Source organism: Hyaena hyaena, unplaced genomic scaffold (genome assembly GCF_003009895.1).
Source record: "Hyaena hyaena isolate Hyena2069 unplaced genomic scaffold, ASM300989v1 scaffold_1177, whole genome shotgun sequence".
In the NCBI taxonomy this organism is placed as follows: Eukaryota; Metazoa; Chordata; class Mammalia; order Carnivora; family Hyaenidae; genus Hyaena; species Hyaena hyaena.
Window position 1 is genome coordinate 241,207 of NW_024081812.1, and position 13,136 is coordinate 254,342.

The 13,136-nt window shown below is 58.2% G+C and overlaps 1 protein-coding gene across 3 annotated transcripts in view; it reads right to left on the bottom strand.

The window, feature by feature from the left end:
* Window positions 1–13,136, bottom strand: part of MED10 (mediator complex subunit 10) — a 73,761-nt gene that overhangs the window by 54,723 nt on the left and 5,902 nt on the right. Inside the window, exon 4 of one of the 3 annotated variants that reach the window (XM_039222715.1) lies at window positions 12,104–12,752. The exons of the other annotated variants lie outside the window; for them this stretch is intronic. Within the exon in view, the coding sequence (XP_039078646.1) occupies window positions 12,654–12,752 (99 nt within the window). The 3' untranslated portion in view covers window positions 12,104–12,653. Of the gene's footprint in view, window positions 1–12,103; window positions 12,753–13,136 lie in introns of those variants that run through there. 3 annotated transcript variants of the gene reach the window in all.

The following is a 13,136-nucleotide window of genomic DNA, read 5'->3' on the forward strand; positions in this document are numbered from 1 at the left end:
GGAGGGAGGGGGCGGGGCTGGAGGGAGGGGGCGGGGCTGGAGGGAGGGAGGGGCGGGGCTGGAGGGATGGAGGGGGCGGGGCTGGAGGGAGGGGGAGGGTCCCGTGCCGCACAATAGAGCATTCCCAGGTTCTGGGGGTTGGGATGTGGACGTTCAACCACCACAAGGGCTGGACCCACCAGCAGGGGGTGTGGAGCAATTCAGGGTGCAGGGACCAGGCTCCTGCACCAGGGCGCACAGCAGAGGGAGGGCAGGGAGGTCGTCCGGAGTCCCCTCCAGGCCTCTTCTGTATCAAGAGACAGTCCTTGCGTGCAGGGGGCCCCGTCCCACCCACGAAGGGAAGACACTCCCAGCTCCTCGCCTGCCATGCGAGCTCATGAACCGTCCGCTGCTAGAGTCCACGCAGCCTGGTGCCTGGCGCTCTGCCGCCTACCACACTGTGTTCACGCCGCACTGGCTAAGACTCCAGCTCCAGAACCCGTCTCCCTGCGCACGAGGGCTCCTACAGCCCGTCACTGGAGCCCTTCCCGGGTCTTCGGGCAGAGTCCACAACACAGCCGTTTGCACTGTCAAGGCCAGTAGAAGAAAGAATGTCTTTCACACCAGTCTGCTAAGATGGAGTCTTAGGTAATGTTATGTGGTCTTGGAAGACACAAGCCCTTTCCTTGGTTATATTGTGTTGGTTAGGACTCACGGGCTCCACCTAAACTCAAGGGGGAGGGTATTACACAAGAGCGTGACTCACTGAGACTCAGCTTAGAGTGTATCTACCGGACATAGAGATAGAGACAGGTAGGTAGGTAGGCAGGTAGGTAGAGAGACAGGACATATAGATAGAGACAGACGTTTGACAGAAAATTGATAATAAATGATAAGTAGACCACTGACAGATGACAGATAATAGATGATAGATAGATGATAGATATATAGATGATACTTGACAGATATACAGATAACAGATGGATGGATAGATAGATAATGGATGGATACACAAGTAGATAGATAATTAACGGATAATAGATAGACCATTGATAGATGATAGGTAACAGATGATAGACCATTGATAGAAAATAGATAATAGGTGACAGATAGATGACAATGGATAGATGATACATAGATAACGGATGGATGGATAGATGATAGATAGGCAGATAGATAAATGTGGATGGATGGATAGATAATGGATGGATACACAAGTAGATAGATAATTAACGGATAATAGATAGACCATTGATAGATGATAGGTAACAGATGATAGACCATTGATAGAAAATAGATAATAGGTGACAGATAGATGACAATGGATAGATGATACATAGATAACGGATGGATGGATAGATGATAGATAGGCAGATAGATAAATGTGGATGGATGGATAGATAATGGATGAATAGACAATAGATAGGTAGGTAGGTAGATAGATAGGTAGTTCATTCAAATGAAAAGTTACTGAGAAGACCTCAAAACACATTATACTGGAACTGTTAGTAGGCACGTAGCTATCTTATTTCACAGAGAGCAGAAATAAAACCAGCAGAGGAAAGCTGCAGGCAAACACACTTTGTCACTACACGAGAGAACTTTCTGACAATCCAGTGTCCAGAGGTGGGAGGAGGCGGTGGCCTGGCGACGGACCAAGCTCTTCCCTTGGCACTCACAGAGAGGCCACGGGGACGCTGACGCTCCGCCGCAGACAGGGGTCTCAGCAAAAGTACCTCCTGAAGGCCCGGGCTTCCACCCGCTCTGGGCACCAGTAACTCTTGGACTTTCTATCTCCAAAGTTTTGAGAACAGATTCCTTCAGAAGGGACCCCGCCCATAGAGATACGGAGCTTAGAAGGCGCCAGGGCTTTGCAGGCTTTGCAGGACCCGCGAGCGACAGTGGCCGTCTCTAACACACGCGCCCCGGCTGGGAACACAGCGGCCGGGCTCAGTGAGTCAGGCTTTGGGTGGAAAGTAAAGGGGGAGGAGGCATCCACACGGGTCACTGATACTAGAAATCAAGGAGAAAGAAAATTCTAACATTTGCTCTTCAATCGAAACCAGACATTTAGAGAACTGAGAGGAGCTTCGGGTAAGACTACGTAGTTGAGGCTGCAGTGACTTCGAGGGGAACCTCAAAGTATCTCAGAGTCTCATCGTTAACACGGCCGGCGAGGAAGACCCGGGAGCCGCGAAGCTTGCTCGTGGCCGGTCTGGGTGCAAGCACGGCCCACGTCTAGTGCCCCACGTCTCGTGCCCCACGAAAGGCTGGAGATGTAAGCGCGGGGTTTTGCCTCTGATGAGGCCTGGCCTGGGACGGGAAGCAGCCTGTCTCCTCCCTCCTCTCCACCCTCCTCCCTTCCCTTCCGGAAGCTGCTGCAACTGCTCACGTCTTCACAGCAATCCTGAGGGACGAAGTCCCTGTGTCCCTCCCACAGCTCTTCCTGCAAAGCCCAGTGGGACCTCAGCCCCCTCCGTCCGAGCGAGCGCTTCCCAGGTGCTCCATCCGCCGTGCCCAGCCCCCCCGCCAGGGGTAGGAGCTGTGCGCCCAGTATGTGGAGGGAACGGGGACCACACAAGGCCGGTGGTGGGCGGCCGTCGGGTCAGATGAGGGGTCATTAGAGGGCAGTGTCCCACTTCCAAGTGTGTGGTTACAGATCGGGGCTGCTCTGCTCCCACCAAAGGCAACAGAAGTCTCCGGGCTCCTCGGTCCCAGCACGCCGCTCGGACGAGGCCATGCGCGCGGCGTGTTCCGGGCTATCTGACAGCCTGACACACGCGTACTGGGCGGCCACACGGCACCAGCGGCTGCAGCGGAAAACAGCTGTTCACGGAAGGCGGGCAGCAGCCCACTGGCCAGCCTGGGGCAAGGCAGCTCGACCGGGCTGGTCCTCGGCCGGGACTCCCCTCCCTGGATCCACTTCCATGGCCAAGTGCGGGAGCGGGGGCAAGGGCAGCGCCTCCCAGCCACAACTGTTGTGACCAGAGCCCTCCTTGGAGGTCAGTGTCCTTCTCTTCCTCCCCCTCGCCCTTCCTGGGAAGAAGACAGCCACATGCGTGGACACGGACCTCGCCTGTGCCCCGGGGGATCGGCTGACCCACAGCCCGTCCCTCGCAGACTTCGCACAGTTCGGGGGAGGAGCCACAGGGCCGGAGAGCACTGCTCCTTCACATCAGACCCCCCCAGGGAGCCCGGCCATGGGTCAACCGAGGCCAGCTGGCTGGAGGCGGGCCAAAGGCCGGGCATGGGCGTGGGGGAGGACAGAGCGGTGGTAACGGGGCAGTGAGATTCGCCCATTTATAAGCTTTGGTGGCTTCCAGCGACACGGCCCCTCATCGCGAGAACACCAGGGGAGCAGAGCGCTCTTTCCCCACGGCAGGCGGGGGCCCCTCCGTGGGCTGTGAGCCCCCCTGAGCGGGTCACCATCGCTCTGGGAAGAGAAGGGGAAACAGAGGAGGGGGAGGGGAGAACCAGACGGGTCAGAGTTCACACATATGACCAAAGTTGGAGTGATTACGTGAGGCTCTGAGCATGTGGTCCAGGATGGGCGTAGACTCTATTTCTGTGCAGGGGTGCGGTGACGCTATGTGAAAGCAGGATTGGACGTACCGACCCTGGCATGAGCCAGCCGAGTGCACACAGAGCCATCCTTCCCCTTGCTCCATCCACGGCCTCGAGCCACGCAGAGTCCAGGCCAGCTTGTTCGGCGCCCCCATCCCTCCCCCCAGCTGGCCTCCTACAAGGACGCGGACCCCTATGTCTGGCGGGGGACAAGGGGCACACAGCTCTGTTTCCTTGGCCAGACGTGGCCATCGCCGTGGGCCTGCCCCTCCCCAAGCACCCGCAGAGCCCCCCCGGGACCCACAGGGCAGGTCCCAGCTTGGGGAGATTTTCAGACTATTCGGGGGATTGAGGGGGTAAGCACACGCACGGCCTCGGCGCATGCACGCTTGCTGGAAGGACACCCAGAAAGCCTTGAGGTGCACCTGCCTGTGCAGAGGGGCCGGGGAGCCGGTGCTCAGCCACTCGGGGGTCGGTCCCAGCTCAGGGCTTCCGAGCACGAAGCTGGGAGAGTGCCTTCGGGCCCCTCTCTGGATAGCAATCTGGCCATAATTGTCAAAATGTATAAACACAGAATTCCCCCGTCAAGAAATTAATCCCAAGGGACACCCTCTGCTGTCCTCGATGCTGAACAAAGGCGCATCCTCTGGGATTTGTGCCCGAGGACCACCCAAGCGAGAGAGCGTGGCGCCGGACATGGGCTCTGTGGCCCCGCCCACGCTGACGGGAGGGCAGCTCCAGGGACACCTAAGCGAAAACACTGCAGTGCTGACCGGTGTGTATCACGTGATCCTGTTTGTATTTTTTTTAAGTTTATTCATTTTGAGAGACAGAAAGAGAGACAGCACGAGCAGGGGAGGAGCAGAGAGAGAGGGGGGACAGAAGACCCACAGCAGGCTCTGGGCTGACAGCACAAAGCCCTACGCACGGTTCGAACTCACGCCCCATGAGATCATGACTGGAGCCAAAGGCAGACGCTTAACCGACTGAGCCCCCCAGGCGCCCCCTATTCACGTCTGTATAAGCATAAACTTGAAGATGTACTTCGAGCATCTGCGGTGGCCTAGAAGGTACATGGATTTAATAGGCTGGGGGCGAGAATGTACCTTCCGCATTCTCCCCCGCGGGCGATGGGGTTGGGGGGCGAGCACGTGAGGGAACGGCTACGCACGCTCGGACTTTGCTCGCTGTGTAACATGTGTACAAACAAGACGACCAGAGGTGCAGAAAGAAAACCCGGTCCAAATAAGTACTGCTGAGGCCGCCCTCTCCGTGTGGGGAGGCCGCTCTGCTGAGCAAGACCCTGGCTGCAGTGCGCACGGCGAACAAGTGGGTGTTAATAACAGTAATGATGGTGGCCCCCATTCGCCGCTGCCACACGACCGCTTTCCCCGGAGGGCAGGATGTGCTCTGAAGACGGGCATTCCATTGTCACTCCCATCTCGAACCTGGGTCAGAAGCAGCTTCCGTAGAAGGCCCGTCTCCCGGTCCGCTCTGTGCGGGGCCCCAGCTGCCTCCTGTGGTTAAATCCGCGGACAACCGGGTTAGCATCCCTTTGGGGTGCTCACGCTCCCGTCTGCACATGCCTGCAAATTAATAAATGCCGCGGCACATGCGGGGGCCCAGAGGGCACCCGACGACCGTGTCCCGTCCCCAAATATGGGGGCCCGCCCGCTAACATGAGGGTCCTGAAGTGTGGCCTGGGGGAGCCCCCCTGCAGGAAGGAAGGACAGCGGCCGAAGAGACCAGTCTCTCCTTCGTGCTGAGCCCCCTCAGGAGGGCAGCTGAGAAGGTGTGGACGGACCGGGCTCGGGGCATCTCCAGAGAAGGGGGTCGGGGGCGGGGGGGGCCGGAGACCCTGCAGGTACCCCGCCCGGAGGAGGGAAGACACACGGAGGAGGAAGAGGTGACGGCAGACGGAGGGGACAGGCTGGGGACGCACTGGGCAGCAGGCTCTGAGGAGACTGGGGGTGTCCCCGGGCTCCCCAGGCCCCCCGTTCCCCTCCCCCACCCCCTCTGACCGCAGGAAGCATTAGAACCGCAGAGCATCCGAGGCTCTTGCAGCTGGGGACCCAGGGCCCCTCCACCTGCCCTTGGGGGACCAGGGCCAGCATGTGGCTGCGGCAGCCTCTGGGGCCACTAAGTCAGGACCGCAGGGGCAGGGACAATGGGGAGGCCGGGATGCCGGGTCAAGGGTGCGGCACGGACCTGGGGCAAGACCTGCGGCACCACTCAGCTCCCGGCGGAAGGGGAAACGGGCCACAGCTCCGCCCCCCCTTCATGGCTGCGCCCAGACTACACCCCGCGGCGCCAGGGCCAGCCTGGGGAGCGCCCTGCGTCCTGCCCTCTCCCTCCACACGCCGTCCACGCAGCGGGGCAACACGCAGCTTTGTACCTTCAGCTCCTGACCCCACGTGTGTGCCAAGTAAACAAAACCTGAAAACCTCCTAGCACTGCATCTGGGATCTAAATTTACTTCCATGAAATGTGAGGGTTTGGCCTTAAGTGACCCCTACAAGTAAGTTTCTGTGGGAAAGAATCGACGTCGGCACCAGGTACGGGGAAATCCAGGTGTCTTGTCCCGAACGTGCCGGAACAGGGCCCCGTAGGTCACCTGACAGCTCCCCTTCCCAGTCCCCTCCCCGCTGGCCTGCCTCTGCTCCACAGGCTGCACAAGCTAAGATCTAGATCCCCTCACCACCCTTGCAATTCGGGGTGCCCAACAGACCCCATCCTGGCCGACGAGATGCGGTATGAGTCCCTAAAGGACACGTTCCTTCCAGCATGAAGTGGCAAGACCTCCGCAGGAGCGGTCTTTCTGCCTGTATCACCCTTGGCCCATTCCTCTTCCACATTCACCCTGCCTGGAATGCAGCTGTTGTGCCCGGAGGGACAGCAGCCATCTTGTGATATGAGGCTGCTGAAGAGCATTACAGGTGTTCTGGATGGACAACTTCAAAGTGCTTCTCCCGGAGAAAAAAAATCTAAATCCCCTCTTTCCTCACGATCGTTAGCTGAACCTTGCCTAAATGGCTGCCTACCGCATGAAAGTCATAAATGCTAATAGCGACTCTAACCAAATAGAACTATAAATGAATGTCTGATGTTGCACTTGCACGTACGTACACAATTATTTTCAGTGGATACTGAAATTATCAAGTAACTTATATAAGATTGTTTTAAAATTTTAAACCATTACTGAAGTTATTATTCTACCCAAGATTGCACATGGCCTAGACGCCTTTGACACTTGAAAGACAGTGGAAAAAGTACAGCGCCTGGGTAACCCAGGCCAAGGTGAGACCCTTGTCCCCAACAAAACTGAGGAGGCAGAAGGGCCCTCCTGAAGGAGGCTCACAACCCTGCCTCTCACACCGAGTCCCTTCGGTGGCCGGGCAGTAAAAGGCCTGGCGGGAAGGAACCGGCCACGGAGCCTGAGGACTGGGCCTCGGGAGCCGGAGCAGGACAAGGCCAGGCTGGGGAAGGAAAGCCCAGCGCCCGCGCAGCCCCAGCGGCGGCGGGACACGGGAGGGGGGGCACCTATCTGCCGCCCGGCTGATTTCTGAGCCTGCACCAGACGAGGCTATAAATAAAGCCAGGAATAAATATCCCAGCAGCACATCCCTGTTTCCTCAGCCTGTGTGCGCTCAGCCGCGGAGAGGAGCTCCCCAGCCTCATTACCCTCACGGTGCCCCCTAAAACGGCAACGAAGGCAGCTCTGTGCCCCCCGCTGGTGTGCGCCACCTCCGGGCAGCAGCCAGTCTGTCCCCCTTCTGCCCCGGACTGCGGGTCTAGGCTGGAAAATTTCCAAGAGGTTAACAAAGGACCTGAGTCGTGGATTCTCCAAGCTGTTGTTGCCTGAGTAGAGCCCACGGGACCACCCTCCTCTTCCTCCTCCCCCCTCCCCTTCCCCCTCTTCCTCCCCCCTCCCCCTTCCCCACCCCTTCCCCTCCCCCTCCTCCCTTCCCCCCTCCCCTTCCCCCCTCTTCCTCCCGCCCCTTCCCTTCCCCTCCTCCCCTTCCCTTCCCCTCCTCCCCTTCCCTTCCCCTCCCCCTCCTCCCCCTCTCCTTTCCCCCTCTTCCNTCTGTGCTGACAGCTAGCTCAGAGCCTGGAGCTTGCCTCGGATTCTGTAACTCCCTGACTCTCTTTCCTCCTCCTGCCCCTTCCTTCCCCCTCCTCCCCCCTCCCCCTCCCCTTCCCTTCCTTCTCCTCCTCCTCCCCTTCCCCTCCCCCTCCTCCCTCCCCCTCCTCCAGCCAGTGCGAAGCACCCCACTGTAACGACGAGCTGGGCATGATGGGCAAAATAAACCAGACACTTGATCTGGGAGCCAAGACTGACAATCAGACTGGGTAAAATTTAACAGAGAAATGAAGTGCGTGGCTCTTCACTGAGGGTCATGACTGGTGGGTCGTCTGTTGACGGATGAATTGTGGTGTCCCAGGCATGGAGTGCACAGTGTGTCAGTCAGCGTGGCCGCTGCTCACAAAGCACCCCAGGGGCGCCTGGGGGGCTCAGTCGGTTAAGCGTCTGACTTCGGCTCAGGTCATGATCTCACGGTTCGTGGGTTCGAGCCCCGTGTCGGGCTCCGTGCTGACAGCTCAGAGCCTGGAGCTGCTTCAGATTCTGAGTCCCCCTCTCTTTCTGACCCTCCCCTGCTCATGCTCTCTCTGTGTCTCAAAAATGAATAAACAGTAAAAAAAAATTTTAAAAACAAAGCGCCCCAGATACTGGCTTAAGCCACAGGCATGCACTCCCCGTGGCTCTGGAGGCTGGAGGTGGGCAGCAGGGCTGCGGCGAGGTCAGGTCCCGGTGGGCTCTGGCGGGTTGTACCCGGCGGCCTGTCCCCTGGGTCCCCACATGGGCTTTCCAAGCCCTCCAGTGTCCTTCCTCTGATGCCGTCGATCCCATCTGATTAGGATCTCACACTATGACTTCGCTTAACCATACTTAACATCCACATGCGCCCCATCGCTAAGTACTCACACTGGTGGTCAGGACCTGAGAATGTGGAGGGCGGGGGGCCTGTATGGAAGTGTGTATGTACATATATGCATAGGTGTGTATGCACGCGGTGCTCACGATGCATCATACAGTGTAGAAATGCAGGCAGACACACACGTATGTGCACGTCTATCCTTACACGGACGGGAATCACCCGATTATTATTTGGGCTACCTCTATGACTTAGAGGCCACCAACTACACCGAGTTACAGATCCGGGCCTGGGACAACCCCAGATGGGGCTCCTTGAGGTCCCGGCTCCCTGTGTGGCTCTTCCAGAGCAAGGACACCTGGTGCCTTCTGGACGGGGACCACTGATCACCACCAGCACCCGCAGCCCTGCCCACACCCCCCACCAACAACCATCTGAGCCGGCTCCCCTCCACACCAGCAGCGGGAGTGGCACCTGCCAGCCAGGGGGTTCCCGGTGTGCGAGGTGTTTGCAGTTCCTGCCAATGGAAGGCGTCCCAAGCTTGCACAGGCCAGCGGGCAGGTCCCCACTGCGTCCCCCCACTCCTCCGTGTGAGCCATGGCCCTGCCCCGCCCTCTGTCCCCCCCACCTCTCCTGCTGGGGCCTCCCTGCACAGACCCCCTGGGGGCGAAGGGTTCCCAGGGTGCCTCCTAGAGTTTCATCTCAGACCCCAAACCAGACTTCGCCTTCTTTGGAGGACTCATTTCTTCTTTTAAATTTTTTTGACAATTTATTTACTTTGGAGAGACAAAGCATGAGCAGGGGAGGGGCAGAGAGAGGGGGATAGACTCTGAGGCAGGCTCCAGGCTCTGAGCTGTTGGTCACCAGAGAGCCTGACACGGGGCTCGAACCCACGAACCGTGAGATCCTGACCTGAGCCAAAGTCTGGCTCAACAGACTGAGCCACCCAGGCGCCCCTGGAGGAGTCATTTTCAAGCTCAAGTTCAGCTCTTGAGTCCACATGGTGTAAACAAACCGTCCCAGCGCAAAGACCGGAAGGACAGCGCTGGCCACCGGCCCCCTTTTCCAGCCACACGTCCCAGGCCGCCCGCCCGCCTGCCCCCCCCAACCCCAGGCTGGTTCCTGCCCGGCTGAGACTGAAGGCTGCGACCACGTGGGCCCAGTGGTAACGCCCGCCTGCCTCCTGAGCACCAGGAGACAGACCAGCTTGGGGATGAGCTGTCCCACTATTTAGTCTGCTTGTGACCCACACAGTTCCCATGCAGGCGGCGACGCAGGACACAATCCCCAGGTCCGCAGACAGAAGTAAAGCTGGCGGTCAGGCCCGTGACGATGGCCCGTGACTCAGAGCTGTCCTCTGCCCGTACTTCCAACGTGGTTTATTTTTCAATCTATTTATTTGAGAGAGACAGAGAGACTGCAAGCAGGGGAGGGGCAGAGAGGGAGAGAGAGCATCCCAAGCAGGCTCTGCACTGTCAGAGCAGAGCCCAATGCAAGTCTTGACCTCACAAACCCAAGATCATGACCTGAGCTGAAATCAAGTCAGACGCTTAACCGACTGAGCCGCCCAGGCGCCCCCCGGTGTGTTTCACAATTAAAGTGAGGTGTGCGTCGCATCTGCATCGCATCTGTGTTTGCAGAGCACTTGCCCAGAACACAGAAGCCATTTTCGTGTCTGCTTCTGGAGCCCGTGCTCACATAAAGGACTGGCGGGACCTTGTGTGTCACGTGGCCCCAGAGAGGGCGCGTCCCCCGCTCGGGAGAAGGCAGGCAGGCTTAGCACCCCAATGACGATGTGCGGCTCTGGTCACTTCTTGCTTCTGTTCCCCTCGGGGATGTGACCAGGCCTCTCCAGCACCGCTGCTGCCTTGGAGGCCGCCACGCCCGTCCTGAACCTCCCTTCCCAGGGTCCCTGGGCCCCCCTGAGCTGCAGCTGGGCGCCAGTCACTGCCTTTCCCCACACTGCCTTCCTGCCCCCACTCCCGGCCTCAGCACACCTGCAGTGACGCAAGTGTTACTGGCATCTGTCCGTGTGTACGCGTCCCTGTGTCTGTCTGTCCACACCTGTGTGGATATGTCTGTGTGGATGGATCTCTGTGTGCCTCTCTGCCTGTGTCTCTGTCTCAGTGTGCCTCTCTGCCTCTGTGTGTCTCTCTGCCTATGTCTCTGTGTCTCTGTGTGCCTCTCTGCCTGTGTCTGTGTCTCTCTGCGCCTCTCTGCCTGTGTCTGTGGACCTAGGCCACCCGCAGGGACCGGGACTTTCTGGCACCAGAACCGGCACTGTCACCACAATCCAAACACCGGTGTCTTCCGTTTTTGCGTAACTTAATGCTTTCTTTCAAAAAGTAGAAACGGGTCTTATGGGAGAAGTATCGGTTCTGTCACCTGAACACACAGCCTCACGGCCTCCACCTGCCCACAGCTTCAAACTCAACTTGTGGCCGGGGTCCCCGGGGAAGAGGGGCTCAGGCAGTCACATGGCAGCACGGTGGAGCGATCTGGGGGTGAGGACAGGGCAGCGCCCCAGCAGCAAAGCTAGGCGCCTGACAGCCGGACCTGACACACAGGGCACGTGGTGGGTGCGTGGTGGCCCCCAGAAAGGTATGTCCCCTTGGACCCTGTGAATGTCACCTTATGAAGATTCTGGAAATAAGACCATCCTGGGTTGTGCAGGTGGGAGCTAATTCCCGCAGCAAACCCCACCGGGAGAGAGAAGGAGACGCCACGGGGAGAGACGGTGAGACGCCACGGGGAGAGACGGTGAGACGCCACGGGGAGAGATGGGGAGACGCCACAGGGAGAGATGGGGAGACGCCACAGGGAGAGACGGGGAGACACATGGAGACAAGGCCACGTGAACACAGGCAGAGGTTGGGGCAGCGCTGCCTCAGGAACACCAGGAGCCACCGGAACCCGCCGGAGGCAGAAAGGACCCCTTCCTGCTGGACCCCCTGACTTCCAGTCTCTGGGACCAGAAGCTAAATCTCCACCCTCTGTTAGGGCAGCCACAGAACACCCCCAGGGCGCAGGGGCTGTTCGGGGGGGGGGGGGGGGGGGGGAGGGCAGGTCCCTGTACTCAGGCGGCCCTTCCTGCTCCAGGGCTCCCCACTCAGGGCCGCAGGCCCAAGCCGAGTTTACCAGGAGCGAGGCCCCCGGCCGCACGTCCGACCGAGTACACGCTGGGGCTGCGCAGCCCTGGGGCCAGCTCGCTGCTGTCCTGCGGTCTGCGATCCAGGAAACCAGTGCAGGAGCTCAGAATCCTGCTCTGTAGGGTTTTAACGTTTATTTTGAGAAAGAGAAAGTGAGCACACAGACGAACAGGGGACGGGCAGGGGGAGAGGGAGAGAGAGTCCCAAGCACGCCCCACATGGTCAGCACAGAGTTCCACACAGGGCTCGATCTCACCGACACTGAGATCATGACCTGCGCCGAAAACAAGAGTCAGACGCTGAACCGACTGAGCCCCCCAGGCGCCCCCCAGAATTCTGCTTCGCCTCTTCTGTCCCGGAAGCCCGGGGAACAATTGTATGAATATCACTCACACTCTGGGGAAGTAAGAGTTGACTGTTTACAAGGTACACTGTGCTACGCTATAAAATGTTATAAAAATAACTGCACGGAATACATCATGTAAATACTTAAAGGCTTTATTATGTGCTTATGTCTAATCAAAATCCATGTAACGTTACACTGAACGCATTCTTTATGCACTGTAACTGAAAATAGAAAACACAAAACCAACTCAAATTATTGCTCAAATAAACACCAACTTTTCTTTTTGAATCTTTCTTTTTTTTAAGCTTTGACACCATCATAAAATGGAAAAAAGAAACAGTACATAAAAAGAAAACCATTAGGTGGAATTTTTAAAAACAATTTACCTATCATAGCGAATATTCCCGAACTGCTCCGCTGTGGACCATCAATGCATCGCACTCAAAGACGTGCAATCCCCGGCCGTGTGAAAGCTCGGGGGCCGAACAGACGCACATGGGGGACAGAGGGGCGGCCGGGGACACAGCTCCACACGCGTCTGGGCCGCGCTGTCCCCCAGGACAAGGGCGAGGACAGGGTTGCCAGAAGACGGGCCTGGGAAGGCCGCGCTGGTGCGGCGCTCAGTCCCAGCCTGTCTGACGGTCACAGCGACTCCCACGAGACCAGGAGGGTCTTCAGAAATTAGGAAGGGGGGTGGTCCTCCCCTCGGATGCTTCGATACTTAGCCATGTCTTCAGGGAATACTTTAGAAAGTTCTTGAATCAACAGGCTTTTAAATTTCTAAGAAGAAAAACATACAGTATCAAAATATCTTTGCTGGCGACCCATCGCCCAGATTACGGACTACTCCCTCCCCACCCCCACCCCCAAGCCTCAAACTCAAAGGAACGGAAGCTGTGCCTCCCATTCACGTAAGCGGCCGTCCACACCACCTGCTCGTGAGCCGGCTCCAAGCAATGCCCGCGAGCCAGAACCGCATCAGAGGCAGGAGACACACCGTGGGAGAGAGGACTCCATGAGCACAGAATAAGTACTTCAGCTAGGAAACGCCCTCCCGCACGGCGCCAGCCACACTGGGGGGGAGGATTTCTGCACACAACACGCGTGACGGGAACCCTCACGTAGCGTGAACTGAGCAATTAGTAATTCAAACCACATCAAACT